At 66.6% G+C, this 16,706-nt stretch overlaps 8 protein-coding genes across 8 annotated transcripts; 3 read left to right on the top strand and 5 right to left on the bottom strand.

The window, feature by feature from the left end:
• Positions 1 to 489: 489 nt before the first annotated feature.
• Positions 490 to 2,481, bottom strand: MICPUCDRAFT_50565 (uncharacterized protein; the record flags this gene model as incomplete). Its single annotated transcript, XM_003055084.1, has 1 exon — positions 490 to 2,481. The coding sequence occupies one exon, from the start codon at positions 2,479 to 2,481 to the stop codon at positions 490 to 492; it is 1,992 nt and encodes a 663-aa protein (XP_003055130.1).
• A 308-nt stretch (positions 2,482 to 2,789) lies between these two features.
• MICPUCDRAFT_50564 (uncharacterized protein) lies at positions 2,790 to 3,652 on the bottom strand (the record flags this gene model as incomplete). Its single annotated transcript, XM_003055083.1, has 2 exons — positions 2,790 to 3,431; positions 3,602 to 3,652. 2 exons carry the CDS (start codon positions 3,650 to 3,652, stop codon positions 2,790 to 2,792), a joined length of 693 nt encoding a protein of 230 aa, XP_003055129.1.
• Positions 3,653 to 4,180: 528 nt separating this feature from the next.
• On the top strand, positions 4,181 to 5,904 carry MICPUCDRAFT_2677 (uncharacterized protein; the record flags this gene model as incomplete). The annotated part of the gene is made up of 3 exons (XM_003055618.1): positions 4,181 to 4,379; positions 4,568 to 5,240; positions 5,406 to 5,904. Coding segments are annotated over 3 exons (1,371 nt in total), but the record flags the coding sequence as incomplete, so codon positions are not given.
• Positions 5,905 to 6,078: 174 nt separating this feature from the next.
• Positions 6,079 to 6,801, bottom strand: MICPUCDRAFT_46338 (uncharacterized protein; the record flags this gene model as incomplete). Its single annotated transcript, XM_003055082.1, has 1 exon — positions 6,079 to 6,801. One exon carries the CDS (start codon positions 6,799 to 6,801, stop codon positions 6,079 to 6,081), a length of 723 nt encoding a protein of 240 aa, XP_003055128.1.
• A 258-nt stretch (positions 6,802 to 7,059) lies between these two features.
• On the bottom strand, positions 7,060 to 10,873 carry MICPUCDRAFT_50560 (uncharacterized protein; the record flags this gene model as incomplete). The annotated part of the gene is made up of 2 exons (XM_003055081.1): positions 7,060 to 8,583; positions 8,726 to 10,873. 2 exons carry the CDS (start codon positions 10,871 to 10,873, stop codon positions 7,060 to 7,062), a joined length of 3,672 nt encoding a protein of 1,223 aa, XP_003055127.1.
• Positions 10,874 to 11,127: 254 nt separating this feature from the next.
• On the top strand, positions 11,128 to 13,639 carry ODA-IC1 (flagellar outer dynein arm intermediate chain 1; the record flags this gene model as incomplete). The annotated part of the gene is made up of 2 exons (XM_003055617.1): positions 11,128 to 11,142; positions 11,558 to 13,639. 2 exons carry the CDS (start codon positions 11,128 to 11,130, stop codon positions 13,637 to 13,639), a joined length of 2,097 nt encoding a protein of 698 aa, XP_003055663.1.
• Positions 13,640 to 13,732: 93 nt separating this feature from the next.
• On the bottom strand, positions 13,733 to 14,710 carry TRX1 (uncharacterized protein). Its single transcript, XM_003055080.1, has 3 exons — positions 14,551 to 14,710; positions 14,436 to 14,465; positions 13,733 to 14,229 (listed from the first exon to the last, which is right to left on the bottom strand). Exon 3 carries the CDS (start codon positions 14,224 to 14,226, stop codon positions 13,795 to 13,797), a length of 432 nt encoding a protein of 143 aa, XP_003055126.1. The 5' UTR covers positions 14,227 to 14,229; positions 14,436 to 14,465; positions 14,551 to 14,710; the 3' UTR covers positions 13,733 to 13,794.
• Positions 14,711 to 15,033: 323 nt separating this feature from the next.
• On the top strand, positions 15,034 to 16,200 carry MICPUCDRAFT_4894 (uncharacterized protein; the record flags this gene model as incomplete). Its single annotated transcript, XM_003055616.1, has 3 exons — positions 15,034 to 15,459; positions 15,767 to 15,948; positions 16,053 to 16,200. Coding segments are annotated over 3 exons (756 nt in total), but the record flags the coding sequence as incomplete, so codon positions are not given.
• Positions 16,201 to 16,706: the final 506 nt, after the last annotated feature.

The raw sequence follows: 16,706 nt of genomic DNA, 5'->3' as shown, positions 1-16,706 counted from the left end.
GCTTCGCGCGTCGACGTTCGCGACGTCGACGCTGAGCACTCAGCGGGGACGACGACGACGCGCGCGCGGCAGCGGAGGCGCGTGCGTCGGAGAGTGAGGCGTCCGCGCGCGCGCGTCGTCCAGAAGTACACGACCTTCAGCTGTTGTCGCTGTCAGGCGGTCGGTTTTGAGGTGTTTTGGCATTTCCAGCATCGCACGCCTACCGGAGTACTCCGCGGAGTACTCCGCGGTGGTTGGCGGCGGTAGGGTAGGAAAGAGACCGGGCAGACGAATACGGCGTCACAGTAGACGAGTAGACAAGGTCGCAGATGTCTTGAAAACGGCGGTGGATACAAGACACAGACAGAAGATGCACAGACAGAAGAAGAGACGACGCGCGAGAGCCGCGGCTTTTACGTTAGCACTCGTTTTTTGCCTTTTTGATTTGATTCGCCGACGCCGGCTCGCCCGCCGGCCGCGTCTCCCCCTCTCTCCGCGCGTCTCGCTCGCTCACGACGTGTCCCCGAAAAACTTATCCTTATCGTCCCTAAAGTTCGGCTGCAAGACGCAGTCGATCGTGTGCACGACGCCGTCGACGCACACGAAGTCCACGGCTCGCAACCGGCACCCGTTGACGAACAGCTTCGAGCCGAGCTTCGCGCGCGCGGCGTTGGCGCCGAAGCCGCTCGCGTGCGAAGCGCCCGCGCCGAAGCCGCCGCCGCCTCTGAACGACTCCACGTACACGTCCTTCCCTTCGAATGTCCGTAACGTCTGTGTGTTATGCGTTTCGAGTAACCCGGACTGCAGCCTCGCGGGGATGAAGTGGTACAGTAACGTCTCTTGGAGCCCGGGGACGCCCGGGTTCACGACGCGTTCCGCGGCGGTGTCGATGAAGAATCCCGGGTTCGTCGCGATGTATTTGATAAACGCCGTGTTCGTCGGCGCGAACACGGTCAGCGGGTTCTCCGCGCTCGCTCGGTTGATCGCGTTGAGTAACCCCCCGCCGGTGAGCGCTTGTTCGAAGATCGAGAGCTCGAACCGGTCGACTATGACGGACGCGACCGTGCGTTTCGTCGGCAGCGGCTGCGGCGACGGCGGAAATAACACGCAGTCGATCACGTGCACGACCCCGTTGGACGCCTGCACGTTGCTCCGCCGCACGTCGCACCCGTTCACGAAGTACGCCTTCTGTAAGATGGTCTGAAACACTTCAATCTCCAGACCTTCCGTGAGCGCGAGGTAGACCTGCGCGGGGTCCACGCCCTGTTCGATCGCCGCGCGCGCGGCGCGCGCGATGTTCGGCGCGGCCGTATGCATCGTCGGCATCTTTTGCCCGAAAAACATCCCGTGCGTGTACAGCTCTCGCCGCGCGACGTGATACATCATCACCTCCGTCAGCGCCGGGTCTTCGTATATGTCCTCCTTCGTGACGCCGAGGGAAACAAGCGCGTTGTACCACGCGCGATTCGTCGGCACGAACACCGTGAACGGGCCGGGGGAGTCGAACAGCTGGAGTAATCCGGTGGCGACGAGCGCGTCCGCGAAGAAGCCGACTTCGGAGTTGACCTTCTTGCCGACGACGAGCTCAGCGATGGAGGGGAGCCCGGGTATTTTTCTTCGCGTCGCGGGCGGGGCGTCCGGGTCGCGCGTCGGCTCGATGATCTGCGGCGCCGGGGGCGGGATGGAGAGTTGCGGCGCGGGGCCGGGGGTGCCGAGGCGCACCGGCGACGGGGGCGACGGCGACGGCGACGGCGACGTCGGGTTCGGAGGGAACGCCGGCGCCGGCGGGAACGGCGCCGGCGGGAACGGCGCCGGCGTCGTCGTCGTCGCCGGCGCCGGCGTCGCCTGCCCCGGGGGGATCTGCGGTGGTATCTGCTGCGTCGCCCCGGGCGGGATAAACGCTCCAGCTCCGGGCGTTACCGGCGCCACCAGCGGCTGCGGCTGCGGCTGCGGCTGCGTCGTCGGCGTCGGTCGTTCGTAGTCGTCGTAGTCGTCCTCGTACGGCGCGTCCCCCGTCGGCGTCGGCGTCGGCGTCGGCGTCGGCGTCGGCGTCGGCACGAACTGCTGCTGCTTCACCTCCCGCACGCCCCCGACGACGCCGCTCTCGAAACACGCGCCGTCCTCGGTCAGCGGCGCCGCGCACTGCCCGCTCGCGAACGCGCGAAAAAAATCGAGCCCGGCGTCGCCGATGACCGCGCGCACGGTGTCCACGATGCCGTCGTCGCAGAAGCAGCGCGCGTCGTCCGCGCGCGCGAGCGTCGCGCAGCACGCGTCGTAGGACCCGCCCGCGTTTAAGTTGCAGTCCACGGCGAGGCCGCCGAAGACGAGCGTCTGGCACGCGCCCGCCGCCGCGGGCGACAGCGGCGGGTACGGAGGGCTCGCGTCCGCGCCTCCGCTCGGTCTCGCGACGCCCGCGCGCTGCGCGGACGCGAGGCGAGGCGTCGTCGTCGCGAGCGTCGCGAGCGTCGCGAGCGCCGCGAGCGCGCGGAAGCGGCCGCGCATGACGACGAACCGCGTCGCGCGGGAGGAGCGAGTGTACGACGACGCGGCATCGCGCGCGGCGGTCGTCTCGAGGGCGCGGCGCCCGCGCGCCTCCCGAGTGCCGCCGCGCGCGGCCTCGAGAACGCCGAGGAAACTTCCTTCTGATGCTTCTGTCAGTCTGTTGTTGCTGTTGTTGACCTCGCGCTCGCCTCGTCAGGATACAGTAAGTTGTTCGTCCCGCGTTACAACGACGACGTGCTAGTGCTATCTGCTACGACCGCGCCGGACCGACCCGGGGGAAGACTCGACTCGCCGCGTCGTCTCACTCGTCACTTGGACATCCAGTAGATCAGAATGAACCCGACGCACATCGCGGTCACGACGGACAGCACGATCGTGTCTTTGCTCTTCTTCCGCTTGATCGCGGACATCAAGTTTTGAACGACGGGGAACCGATCGCCCATCTGCCCCAAGTTGTCCCCGACCCTGCTGAAAATCTCCCGCTGGTTTATCAGCGCCGCCGCGGTCGCGGTCGCTTGCCCGATGACCTCGTCCACCTTGGACGTGCTCGAGTGGATGCTGCCGCGCTCGCGTAACAACGCGTCCGCGCCGCCGTCTTCGACGAATCCGCCGCCGCCGTTTCCACCGCCGCCGCGCCCGCCTCCGATGAGCGCCTCCCTGTCGCGGTTCGCTTCGACGATCTTCCCCACTCTCCTGTGCTCGTGCGTGAACTCCGCGAGGATGTCGCGGTGACGCGCGAGGACGTGCGTGCGCGCTTCCCCTCCCGCGGTCGCGCCGCTCATCGCGCGGTTGACGTCCGAGAGGCGCTGCAACAGCGATTGAATCGCCGCCGAGGTGGCGTCCACGCCGTCCGAGTGGAGAAGCGCGTCGGAGACGCCCGCGCCCGAGCTCTGCGCGAGCTTGGCGTAGTCCGACAGCTTCCGGTCGATCTCGCTCTCGAGCTTGCGCGCCTGCGGGTGGTGCGACGCGGAGGGGGCGGGGGGGGGGGGCGTGAGATCTCGCGGGAGGGGCGCGAGGAGGAGGAGCGGAAAGAGGCGCCGTTGGGAGGACGGCGAATCTCGCGCGACTACGCGCGCGACGCGAGGGACGACGGGCGAGGACGCGGAGACAGAGGACGGACCTCGCGGCGGAGGTCTTCCCACGCCCCGGCGGGCACCGTGCGCGTGCTCATGGTGTGCATCAACGCGCGCGGGACGAAGTGATGGCGGACGAGGAGGGAACGGGCGGATTCGTCGGCAGCGCAGCGTCAGCGAGGCGCGAGCGCGAGCACGCGTTTTTACGATCGACGGTTTATCCACTGCCACTCGTCGCGGCACTCCACGTCCGGTCGCGGCTGATGCCCGCGCTCACGTTCTGCACGTCTCGCGTCGTCGCGTCCGCGAGCGTCTCTTCGTTTCCCGCGTCGAAGCCCGCGTCCGCGTCCGCGCCGGTCGCCGCCGCTCGCGCCGGCGGTCGCCGTCGGATCAGCCGTCGTCCGCTCTCGTCGTCGTCGTCGCCGTCGTCGTCGTCGCCGCCGCGGACCGCGTCGACGTCGCCGTCCTCTCTCGGCGTCGCGACGACGACGTCCGCGACACCACGTCGCGGCGACGGGAGAAGCGCGATGCCGACGCGCGCCGCCGCCGCCGCCGCCGCCGCCGCCACCACCACCGCCACCGCGTCGTCCTCCGAGCATCGGACATCGGCCGACGCCGACGGCGACCTCTTCCTCGGCCTCGACTTCGGCACGTCCGGCGCGCGCGCCACCGTCGTCGACGCGTCCGGCGACGTCGTCGTCGAGACCACCGCGAAGTACCCCCCCATCGTCGACGGCGGCAAAGGCGGCGACGGCGTCCCGGAGGGCGGCTGGGCGAACGCGTGGGAGACCGCGCTGTGGTCGATCCTCGACGGACTCCCGAAAGGTGCGTTCTATACACTGGTCCCCATACGACCGCGTCGGCGTGGTGAACGCCGATCCTTAAGGACTTTGCCCGGCGTATCTCTCCGCCCAGGGTCCCTCGCGTTCAATCCCCGCCCTCGGCGCCTTTCAACTCCAACTGACGCCTTTCAACTCCACCCTGACATCGCTTTGTATGGAATGGCCCTCAAGCCGTCGCGGACGCCGTCGTCGCCGTCGCCGTCGACGGCACCTCCGGGACGGTCCTCATCGTGGACGCGGACACCGGCGAATCGCTGTACCCGCCGATGCTGTACAACGAGAAGCGCGACGACGCCGTGGAGGCGATAAAGAAGATCGCGCCGGAGGGGCACACGACGCGAAGCGCGTCCAGCGCGCTCGCGAAGCTGCACAGCTGGCACGCGCGATCCGTCGCCGAAAACGTCGACGTCGCCAACGCGCGGCTGTTGCACCACGCGGATTGGATCGCGTTTTTACTCCACGGCGAGATGGGCGTGACGGACCACAATAACGCGCTGAAGCTCGGGTTCGACCCGGGGTTAGACCCGGGGCCCACCGAGGGTGTTTGCGCGTACGGAGCGCCGTGCGACGGCGCGTACCCGGACTGGTTGCTCGCGACGCCGTACGCGTACGCGTTGCCGAGGACGGTCCTTCCTCCCGGGACGACGTGCGGCGCGGTGAGCTCGACGGAGGGCAAGAAGCGATTAGGTCACCCCGGCGGCGTGAAGGTGGTCGCCGGGACGACGGACTCCATCGCCGCGTTCGTCGCCGCGCGGTGCGTCGACGTCGGCGACGCGGTGACGAGTTTGGGGAGCTCCCTCGCGATGAAGGCGCGTTCTCCTTACACTGGTCCCCATACGACCGCGTCGGCGTGGTGAACGCCGTTCCTTAAGGACTTTTCCCGGCGCATCTGTCCGCCCACCCCTCGCGTTGCTTTCAATTCCCGACCTCGACGCTTTTCAACTCCAACTGACGCCTATGAACTCCACCCCGACGTCGCTTCGTATGGAACGACCCTGAAGATGGTCAGCGAGACGCGCGTGGACGACGACACGAAAGGGATTTACTCGCACCGACTCTGCGGGTGCTGGCTCGTCGGCGGGAGCAGTAACCTAGGCGGGTGGCTGCTGCGGTCGAACTTCACGAACGACGAGGTCGCGGCGCTCACGGAGGCGATGGAGGCGACGACGACGACGGCGAACGAAATCCCGGAGTACTTCCCGGGCGTCCTTCTCGGGTTTGGGCTCACCGTGGAAGAGGCGACCGCGGCGCTGACGCCGCGGCCGGACGACGATATCGACTTCCTGCGCGCGATCTTGACCTCGATCGCGAACGTCGAGGCGCGGTCGTACGCGGAGCTGTACAAGCTCGGGGCGTCGCACGAGGTGAGGCGGGTGTTCACCGCCGGGGGCGGCGCGAAGAATGAAAAGTGGTCGACGATTCGATCCGACGCGCTCGGGGGGGTGCCGGTCACCGCGTCGCCGTACGCGGAGGCGGCGTACGGCAGCGCGCTGCTCGCGCGGATGGGACACTACGAGCTCGCGTCGTACGTCCCGGAGATGTGCGCGGACCCGACCGCGGTGTGCGAGGTTCGGTGACGAGCGACCCGTATCTTATAGTAGAGGCGACGCCGGCGAAATGCGAAAAACAAAATATAATTATTTCATTCGGTCGCGCGCGCGTGTGCTTTCTTCCCTTCCTCCTCAGTCTTTCTTCCCGGTCCCGTACGGGTTCATGAACTCGTCGAGCTTCTCCTTCCAGCTCTTCTCCGGCGGCGGCGACTCACCCTCGCCGCGCTCGAGCAAGATCACGTCGTCGAACGGGTTCATCTTTCCCGCGTTCTCACGAATCTGCTCCTCCGTGATTTTCTTCTCGTCGTCTCGCTCTCTGTACCCGTACTCGACCTTCCCGAAGCACGGCGCGGCGGCGAGGCCCGGGTACATCTTCATCCCAGCCTTACGCAGCGGCTCCTCCGCTTTCCACATCTCCGGGACGATCATCCACGCCTGCTTGACCGCCATCGGGCCGACCGGGAACCACTGGTTCGGGCCTTTCGCGCGGATGAAGCACTCGAACACCACGCCGCCCTCCGCGACCATCGCGTCGTACTTCTCCGACGCCGCGATCTCCGCGGCCGTGGGCGGGAGGTCCGGCTTCTTCTCGCCGCTCGCAGCCTTCCGGACCCTCGGCTTCTGAAGCTGCTGCGACGCCGCGGCCTTGCGAGCGGCCTTCTCCTCCAGCTTCTTGAGCTTCTTCTTCTCCTTGCTCTTGAGCGCTTTCGCTCCGCCGACGGATAAGTCCGGCGCGTCCGCGGCGCGGACGAGGACGACGCGCGACCTCGGCGACGCGCGCGCGGCGCGGCGGACGGTGACGACGGTGCGCGCGGGCGCGAGCGAGAGCGCGTTCATGGCGACACAGGACGCCATCGCGTGCGATGCGTTATGGTGGCGACGACGCGATCGGATAGGGACACGTCAGCGGCGCGAAACTGAGCTGTGAGAGGCTCAGGTGCGTCGTCGCTCGGTTTCAACATTTGATCGCGTCCCGTTTCAAATGACCGATGAATTTGTTTTTCATAGGATGGCTTCTCGTCGATCGGCACCGCCAAAAAAGTGAGTCGCGAGCGTCTCGGAGCGACGACAACCGTCCTATCTCTCTCTCGCTCTCTCGAACACCGCCGCCGCTCAGTGCGTAATCCGCACGAGCTCCTCGATCCTCTTCGTGAGCTCCTCGACGCCGACGCCGACGACGCTCGCCACCTCGCTCGCCTTCTCCGGTCTCAGATCCAAAAACGATTCGATCAGATCCCCGTCCACGAATCCGCGCGCTTCCACCAACCGCGAGCGGTGCTCGTTGTGGAAACTCCGCCACGCGTCGTGCGAGAACCCGCCGACGCCGCTAACCACTTTATTCATCGCCTTCTGCAACGCCGCGAGGAACGTGTGCGTGGACTCCGGCAACGACGCGACGACGCCGATGGCTCCGTTCACCGTGCCGAAGAGCTGCGTCGGGGCTTCGTTCGACGCGTCGAGCCCGAGCCCGAGCCCGGCGCCGTCGCCGTCGCCCGGCAGCCGCATCACGAGCGAACCCGCGCGGAATCGGTTCACGAACTCCCCGAGGTGGTACTCCCCGATGACGTCGAGGCGCGAGCGCTCCTCGTCCGCGGCGGCGTCGCTGTTTTTGCGGACGGTGAACAGGTTGAACGAGTTCTCCGCGCCGAGGTACGTCTCGTCGTCGAGCGCGCAGACCGCGGTCATCCAGTTCGGGTTGAAGTCCCTCGCGCGCTCCTCGATGACGCCCTCGTCGGGTTTGTAGACCAGGAGCGAGATGGACTTCATGAGGTCGCCGACGACGATGAAATCCCCGCGGACGTCGACGTACAACGCGACGATGTGCCCGTGGTGCGAGCACTCGCTCGCGAGCTCGCACGTCGTCGCCGCCGCCGGCGCGCCGCCGCCGCCGCCGCCGCCGCCGCCGCCGTCGGCCATCGCGACGGCACCCCCCTCAGCACCCCCACCAGCCCCCGCGCCGGCGCCCGCGCCTCGCGAGACCCACTTGAACAGCTGTACCTTGCTGTTGATCCCCGCGAGCAGCTTCCCGTTGAACGCGTTCAGATTATACACCGCCCCCTTCACCTCCTTCTCCGCGACCAGAGACAGCCGCCCTTCGTCCGCTCTCAGGACGAGTATCCTCCCTCTGGACGGCTCCACCTCCTCCGGTAGCGAGAACGCGGTGCCGACGACGTAGTACGACGCCGGGTCGTCCGCGAACGAGCACGAGATGATGCTGCTGTCTGTCTCGCCGACGTCGAGGCGATACTTGAACAACGTCTCGAACGTGACGTCGTCGAAGAGTCTCACGTAGAAGCTCTCCTCGTTCGTGACGTCGCTGACGTGGCTTGTCAGGACCGCGAACGTCCGAGACGCGGGCTGATGCGCGATCCGCCGCGGCTGCTCGCCCAGCGGCACGGTGCGAATGTGCAATTTTTGAATGTCGTCGATGCCTCCGATCGTGAGCTCGCTCTCCGACGCCAACGCGAGCGAGTCCGGGAACGCGTCGCAGTTGAACGCACACATGTGAAGCACCTCCCTCAAGTTCACGTTGCTGTAGATGAGCTTCTTGTTCTGCGAGTATATGACCGTCGGTCGGTCGCTGCCCGCGAACACGTGCGTCGTGTTTTTATTCCGAAACGTTTTCAGCGTGATCGGCTGAGGGTCGTTCCATACGAGCGAACGTCGGGGTGGAGTTGAAAGGCGTCAGTTGGAGTTGAAAGGCGTTGAGGGTGGGGATCGAAAGCGGGGGGTGGGCGGAGAGATGCGCCGGGCGAAGTCCTTAAGGATCGGCGTTCACCACGCCAACGCGGTCGTATGGGAACCAGTGTATAGAACGCGCCTGAGTCCCGACGGAGAGCTTCTTGCCGTCGCCGATGATCCCCGACCGCTCGCCCATCAGCGCGAACGTGAACAGCTGTCCGTCGCCCAAGCCCGCGAGCAGGTACGGGATCCCCTCGAACGAGCACAGGAGCACCGCGCGAGGGATCACCTCCGCGTCCGTCAACGGCGCCGACGACAGTTCCTCGAGCGTCGCCGTCGCGAGCACGCGAACCTCCGCGGACCACAACCCGACGGCGCAAATCTCCGAGGACGCCGCGCGCGGGTCCGCGAGGGGAGTGACGTCCAGGCACGCGATCTCGTGGCCAACGTTGACGCGCGCGAGCTCGCGCAGGAGCGGCGACGCGTCGTCGACGTCCATCGCGTCGCCGCCGCCGCCGGCGGCGACGCTCACGAGCGTCCCGCCCTCGAGCGCGACGACCACCTGCGTCCGATTCGCCGCCGCGACGCTGACGCGCTCGCCGGGCTCCGGCGTCCACCGCGCTCTCAGCGCGCCCGTGGCGACGTCCACGAGTCGGATCCCACCGCTCGTGACTTGGCACGCGTACCCGCCGTCGACGTTGGCGCACGCGAGAGCCCGCTCGTCGCCCGCGAAGCCTTCAAACTCCGTCTCGTCGAGCTCGTCCTTGTCGTTGATCGCGAGTATCCTGGTTTCGCCGATGAACGCGACGACTAAGAACGTGTCGCTGACCGCGTCGTCCGCGTTTTTGAGCGCCCAGCACCCTTTCACGCCCGGGAGCTCGATCGCCGCCTGCTCGTGGATGCCGACGCCGTTCCGCACGACCCGCAGGGACCCGTCCTTGTGCACGCCGCTGCACGTCACGACCTGGCCTTGACCGTGGCGGTCCAAGTCGACGACGACGAAGTCGACGATCGGCCCGAGCGACGTGAACGACTCCAGGACCTCGACGTAGTTCGGGGCGTCGGTTACGGCGCCGGAGTCGACGGGGACGATCTCTCCTCCTCCTCCTCCGCCGCCGTCGCCGTCGCCGCCGCCGCCGCCCGCGATCGGGATCGGCGTCGAGTGCAACCGCACGAGCTGCGAGTCCCCGTACGCGCTCCCGACGTACACGACGCCGTTATCCAAGTACGACAACGACGACGCGATCGACGTTTGCCCCAACGACTCGAGCTTCAGCGCGCGCACTCGCGTCTTATCGTGCATCAACACGAGCAGGTGCAACCGCCCCGCGCTGTCGCTCAACAAGTACCGGCTCCCGTCCTTGTCCACGGCGCCGTAGGTCATGATCGTCGCGTCGGACTGCATCGCGATCGCCTTCACGATCATCCCGCCGCCGCCGCCGCCGCCGCCGCCGCCGCCGTCGCCGACGCCGTGCGTCGTTTCCTTGTTGAGATACGCGATGACCTTCTCGCCGACGACGACGACGCCGCCGAGCGGCGCCGGCACGGCGATCAAGAACCGGCTCCCGGACTCGACGTCGTTCTGCGCCCACGGCCCGGGGTTGAAGTCCTTGTCTTTCAAGCACACCTCGTACGTCTTTATGTGCCTCCCCTCCTTCGTGTCTTGGTATAACACCGCGATCGTCGGCTTCGGCGTGCCCGCGAGGAATTTCACGTCGAACACCTGCAGCTCCTCGAGTCGAACGCTGAACGCCTCTCGCAGCTGCCCGGTCTGGTCCATGGGGATCACCTTGAACAGGCCGTCGTACAGATGCAGGCCGTACATCCGGCACTCCGGGTCGACCGCGCCGATGGGCCCGCACTCGCTAGGACGCCCGACGCGATCGGTGAGGTCCCCCATCGCGCGCGTGATCAGCTCCCCCTTCGCCGCGTCGTAGGAGAGGACGCAGAACATGTTCCGCTCGGTGAGGATGAAGAGCATCGGCTTCTTCTCGAACGGCGGGCGGACGAGCTCCATCGTCGCGATCCGGCCGTAGATCGGGACGTCCATCATCGCCTGCAGGCCCTGCGGCGTCAGGAGGTGGATCTCCACGCGCGTGCACTTGGCGACGACGAGATTGAGCTCGTCCTCGTGCGTGAAGTTCCCGACGACGGAGTGCGTCACCGACGTCGGCTTCTGCGCGGTCACGACGTAGTTGTACTGCCCCGACGTGACGTCCGTCGGGCTCGCCGCGGCCGTCGTCATCGCGTCCCGTGGCGGTCAGATCCACTGTCCCTCTTCCGCGCGGACTCGACTGGTGTCATTTTTTCGTCGAAGCGCGGCAAAAGTACTTTGCCACTCGCGGTCGTCGCTGCCGCCTGGCCTGGCTGTGTTTTTACTACGAGCGTCGCGCGCTCCGCGGCCGTATACACCCTCGCGCGACGCACGCGTCGGTCGCGAGGACGCGAGGCGAGCGCGCGAGATCCCAGGGAGAGGTCGGCGACGAGAACCCGCGCGTCATGCCGCCTAAGAAGGTGCGCGTCGCGCCCGTCGCCCGCGCGCGCCTCCCGTCGTCGTCGACCGGGAATTTGCTCGTTAGCGCTCGTCGTCGTCGCGCTTCAAAACGCCGGTCGTCGGCGCCCTCGACTCGGCGCGGCGAACGCCGTCGTCCCGAGCCTTCGCGCCCTCCCACCGCGCGTCCGATCCCCGCTCGACGCGCCGCGCGATCGTCGGACCGATCGCCGGCGCGTCGGGGCGATCGACGCGCGCGCGGAGGCGCGATGCCGGGGTCGCGCGCGCGCCCGCATTCCATCGTCATCGCGCCCGATTTAGATTTCCCCATCCGCTCCGACCATCGGGGGCGACCCACCGATCCGCCCGTCGCGCGATCGAACCCCCCCCTGACCCTCCCTCCCTCCCACCCCGCCGATCCTCCGCGCCGTTCCCCAGCCCGCCGCCGCGGACGGCGCGGCGAAGCCGAAACCCAAAGCGAAGAAGAAGGAGCCCAAGGCGGCGGACGCGGACCCGTACGACGTCAAGGAGAAGGAGACGCTCAAGCCGGAGAATCAGCTCGCGCTGACGCCGAAAGAGCTCGAGGAGGAGATCACGAAGCAGCTCACCGCGAACAACCCGAACGCGCCGAGCAACATCGCGCGGTTCAACCACCGCGAGGGCGCGTTCAAGTTCGAGCCGATGGTGGACCAGCTCGTGATGCACTACGCCACCGACGGCTTCCTGCTGCACAAGGGGAGCGACGACGCGAAGCGGCAGATCGAGCTCGATCGACTGGAGGACGAGGCGAGGCGGGCGTACGAAGCGCTCAGCGCGCCGAGGGACCCGAACGCGGAGGGCGGCGCGGAGGGCGGCGCTGCTGAGGGCGGCGCTGCTGAGGGCGGCGCGGAGGGCGGCGCGGAGGGCGGCGCGGCGGCGGCTCCCGCGGGGGCTCCCGCGGGGGACGGCGGCGAGGGCGACGACGACGCCGACGCCGAGCCCGCCGACGACTCGAAACAGCTGCGGAACCAATTCAACTTTAGCGAACGCGCGGCGCAGACGGTGAACAACGCGCTGCGCGAGCGTCAGAGCGCGACGGAACCGCCCGCGGTGAACGCGTTCAACACGTCGTGCACGCAGTGGGAGATTTACGACGCGTACATGGAGGACCAAGAGCGGATGGCGATCCAAGCCGAGATGCAAAAGCAAGCCAAGGCGAAGGCGAAGGAGCCGGGGAAGAGAGAGGAGGAGACGGCGCCGCCGCCGAAGGAGAAGAAGCCGGAGCTCATGGCGGGGGTGAAGATGACGAAAGCGGTCAAGGTCATGGAGCGGATGGTGAACCAGAACTCGTACGACGACATCGCGCAGGACTTCAAGTACTGGGAGGATCAGTCGGATCAGTTTCGCGACGGGGAGGGGACGCTTCTGCCGCTGTGGAAGTTTTACAACGAACGCGCGAAGCGACGCCACGTCACCGCGATCGCGTGGAACCCGGAGTATCACGACCTGTTCGCCGTCGGGTACGGGTCCTTCGACTTCATCAAGCAGATGTCCGGGCTCATCTGCTGCTACTCGCTGAAGAACCCGAGTCACCCGGAGTACGCGTTCACGACGGAGAGCGGCGTGATGTGCCTCGACTTTCACCCGCAACACTCGTCGCTCCTCGCGGTCGGGTGCTACGACGGCACCGTCCTCGTGTACGACGTGCGCTCGAAACTCAACCGCCCGATCCGACAGAGCACGGTCAAGAACGGCAAGCACACGGACCCGGTGTGGCAGGTGTCCTGGCAGGAGGAGGACCTGTCGTCCAAGGCTTTAAACTTTTTCAGCGTCTCCAGCGACGGCCGAGTGACGATGTGGACCATGAGCAAGTCCGAGCTGACGTACCAAGACGTCATGCTCATGAAGATGGTGTCCACCGCCGCGGACGGGGACCCGGACGACGACGCCACGCTCGGATCGCTCGCGGGCGGGTGCTGCTTCGACTTTCACAAGACGACGGATCATCTCTTCGTCGTCGGCACGGAGGAGGGACACGTGCACAAGTGCTCCAAGGCGTACAACTCGCAGTACCTCGAGACGTTCGTCGGGCACCACATGGCGGTGTACACGGTGAAGTGGAACGGCTATCATCCCAAGGTGTTTTTATCCGCGTCGGCGGATTGGACCGTGAAGCTGTGGGACCATCAGATGCCCAAGCCGGTGATGTCGTTTGACTTGAACAACGCGGTGGGGGACGTCGCGTGGAGCCCGTTTAGCATCACGACGTTCGCCGCGGCGACGAGCGACGGAAAGGTGCACGTGTACGACCTCCACGAGAATAAGCACGAGCCGATGTGCGAGCAGAAGGTTGCGAGGAAGGCGCGGTTGACGAAGATCGCGTTCAACCCGAAGCATCCGATTTTGCTCGTGGGCGACGACCGAGGCTGCGTGACGTCGCTGAAGCTGTCGCCGAATTTACGGAAGGGCACCAACGACGTGGAAAGGCTCGAGACCATCATCGACGCCTCCATCAAGGGCGAGATGCCCGAGAAGGAGTGAGCACGATGGTGACGGACGAGCAGGAAAGACATACCTTCGTACGAAAGTACTGCAGTAGGCTCTAGATATTTATCGTAATTAGACGACGTATTTGCTCGGTGTGTCGGTCGTAATCAACGCGGGGCTATCTTCTCTCTCGTTCGTGTTCTCGAACATCACGCCACGGGCTCGGCTTCCTTGTCGCCCACGGGCGCGGGGTGATGCTTTTCGATCTTCTCCCGAAGAAGTTTAATCTTCGATATGGACGCGCTGAACTCCTCGACTTTGCCCTCTTTGCCCTTGTAAAAGTGGAAAAACGGCAGAATCTTCACCCCCATGCTCCGGCACATCTCCTTGTTGTCGTCGAACTCAACCTTCACGAACAAGATGTCTTTGTTCTCCTCCTGGCTCGCGATCTTGCACAGCTTCGGGAACAGCCCTCGGCACGCGCCGCACCAGCGCGCGTAAAAATCTACGATCACCAGCCGATCCCCAGCCTCCTTGAGCGCCTGGAGAAACTCCTCCGTGCCGTTCACGTCGATCATGTTGTCGTTGCTCGAGGTCGACTTGAGCCACCACGTGTCTTTCGGGTCCACCTTACCGCCCATCGCCTACGACGCGCGCGGAAGAGGCGAGGATGGACGGAGGACGCGCGGAGACGACGACGGACGACGGTCAGCGAGAGGGATAGCGAGAGGGATTTAATATCTCGGAGCGTCGAGAGCGAGAGGACGACGACGGTTCGGGGGAAGGACGCTCCGTCGCCGGCGCGATCCCGCGGCCGCGGGCGCGCGAGGGAGAGCGGGTGGGCGCGGACCTTGACGTCTCGCGACGCGCGTCGCGACGCCGGCGCGCGGAGCGAGCGCGAGAGCGACGCGACGTCGCCCGTGAACGCGCCGCGCGCCGGCGTCGCGACGCCGCGCGTCGCGCGCGGCCCACCGTTGGGAGAGGGAGTCGAGACGCCGCGCGCGGTTGTCGCGACCGCGCGCGCGGCGCCGCGAGGGCGGCGACGGCCGACGGACGCGGTCGCGGGCGCGACCGCGCTCGTGGTCGCGAATACAGCGTGCATCGTGTGCCGCGCGGAGGCTATCTCGGGCGCGCGATGCTCTGCGGCGGCTCGGACGGGATGGGGTCACGTGTAGAGGACGGCGCAAAAAGTGCTCGGGCGATCTCCGTCTTTCGTTCGGTCACGGAAATCCGAGAATCCTCTGACTAATTGCGCATACGACGCCTCCACGTACTACTCGGCGTTCGCGGCTCTCGAACAACGCTCGTCACGAGAACCCTCGCCTCGCCCTCATCACTGACTGTCACCGTCACTGTCCTCGTCGCCTGAGATGCCCACCCCGGAGGACGCCGCCGCCGCGGCGTCGGCGTCCTCCCTCCCTCGCATCGTCCTCCCCCCCACGAGCGACTCGCACCGCCTCTCCGTCGCGCCGATGCTCGACTGCACGGACGCGCACTTCCGCGCCGTCTGCCGGTCGTTCTCGCGCCGGACGCACCTCTGGACGGAGATGATCCACCAAGACGCCGTCATCCACTCGCACGCCTCGCGACCGGAGATGCTCGGGCACGACGCGTCGGAGCACCCGCTCACGGTCCAGCTCGGCGGGAGCTCCCCGGGAAGGCTCGCGCGCGCGGCGGAGATTTGCGACGCGGCGTATGGATACGACGAGGTGAATCTCAACGCGGGGTGCCCGTCCGCCAAGGTGACGAGCAAGAGCGACGCGGAGAAGTGCTTCGGCGCGGTCTTGATGCGCGACCCGGAGCTCGTGGGGGAGTGCCTTCGAAGGATGCGCGAGGCCGTGGACGTCCCGGTCACGCTGAAGCACAGGCTCGGGGTTCGCACGCGAGGTGCAGGAGGTGGAGGAGGAGGAAGGCGGCGGCATCTGCATCGGCATCAGCATCAGAGTCTTTCAGCATCAGGTGCGTTCTATACACTGGTCCCCATACGACCGCGTTCGCGAGGTGGACGCCGATCCTTAAGGACTTTCCCCGGCGCATCTCTCCGCCCACCCCTCGCTTTCAATACCCGTCCTCGACGCCTTTCAACGCCATCTGACGCCTTTCAACTCCACCCCGACATTCGCTTGTATAGAACGGCCCTCAGCATCAGACGACGACGCCGCCGACGCCGCCGACGCCGAGGACAACTACGCGTACGTCTCCGACTTCGTTCAGAGAGTACACGAGCTGTCCGGGGTGACGCACTTCATCGTGCACGCGCGCGCCGCGGTGCTCGGCGGGCTCTCCCCCGCCGCGAACCGGTCGATACCACCGCTGCGGCATCGCGAAGTCCACGCGCTCGCGTCCGATTTCCCGAAGCTCGGGTGCGTTCTATACAAAAGTTTTTCACCCATCGCCCGGTTTCAACATTTGATCGCGTCCCCTTTCAACTGACCGATGAACTATTTTTGTATGGAATGGCCCTCAGATTTTCGCTCAACGGCGGCGTCGAAACCGTCGACGACGCCGTTCGACACCTCTCGTCCGGGAAGTTGAAAGGCGTCATGCTCGGTCGCGCGGTGTACAGAGACCCGACGATCCTGCACGACGTCGACGCGCGCGTGTACGGGGACGAGAGCGGCGGCGTGGGCGTCGACCCGACGGTCGCGAAGAGTCGAGGCGACGCGTTGACGAGGTACGAATAGAATAGTCTACGCGCGCGAGACGAACGGAACCGACGCGACCGACGACCGCGGCGGATTGACCGCGGCGCGCGCGAACCCGACGCTTTCCTTTCCTTTTCCCCCGTCCCGTCCGTCGTCGCGCTTCGCCGCACACCGCGCGCTGTTCTGTTTCACCGGTATCGCTGACGTGTCGCTGACGTGTCGCAGGTTCGCCGCGTACGGCGACCACGTGTTGCGCGAGCGGTGGGCGACGCATCCTCGCGCCGGGATCAACCTGACGCGCGCCCTCTTCAAAGCCTGCGCCGGGGTCGTGCACGGCACGCGCGGCGGGAAGGAGTTCAAGCGACTCGCGGAGGCGGAGTGTTTGGGCGTTAAACAAGGCGGCGGGTTAAAGGACGCGGGTGGATCCCCTTCGAGGTTTGGCGAGATGATGGCGCGATGCGCGAGCGCGGTGCACG

Source organism: Micromonas pusilla (genome assembly GCF_000151265.4).
Source record: "Micromonas pusilla CCMP1545 genomic scaffold MICPUCscaffold_1, whole genome shotgun sequence".
Classification (NCBI taxonomy): Eukaryota; Viridiplantae; Chlorophyta; class Mamiellophyceae; order Mamiellales; family Mamiellaceae; genus Micromonas; species Micromonas pusilla.
This window is presented reverse-complemented; position numbering and strand designations above follow the sequence as displayed.

Bases quoted from the DNA above. Each gene is read 5' to 3' on its own strand.
- TRX1 (XM_003055080.1), bottom strand. From the start codon at position 14,226: ATGGGCGGTAAGGTGGACCCGAAAGACACGTGGTGGCTCAAGTCGACC.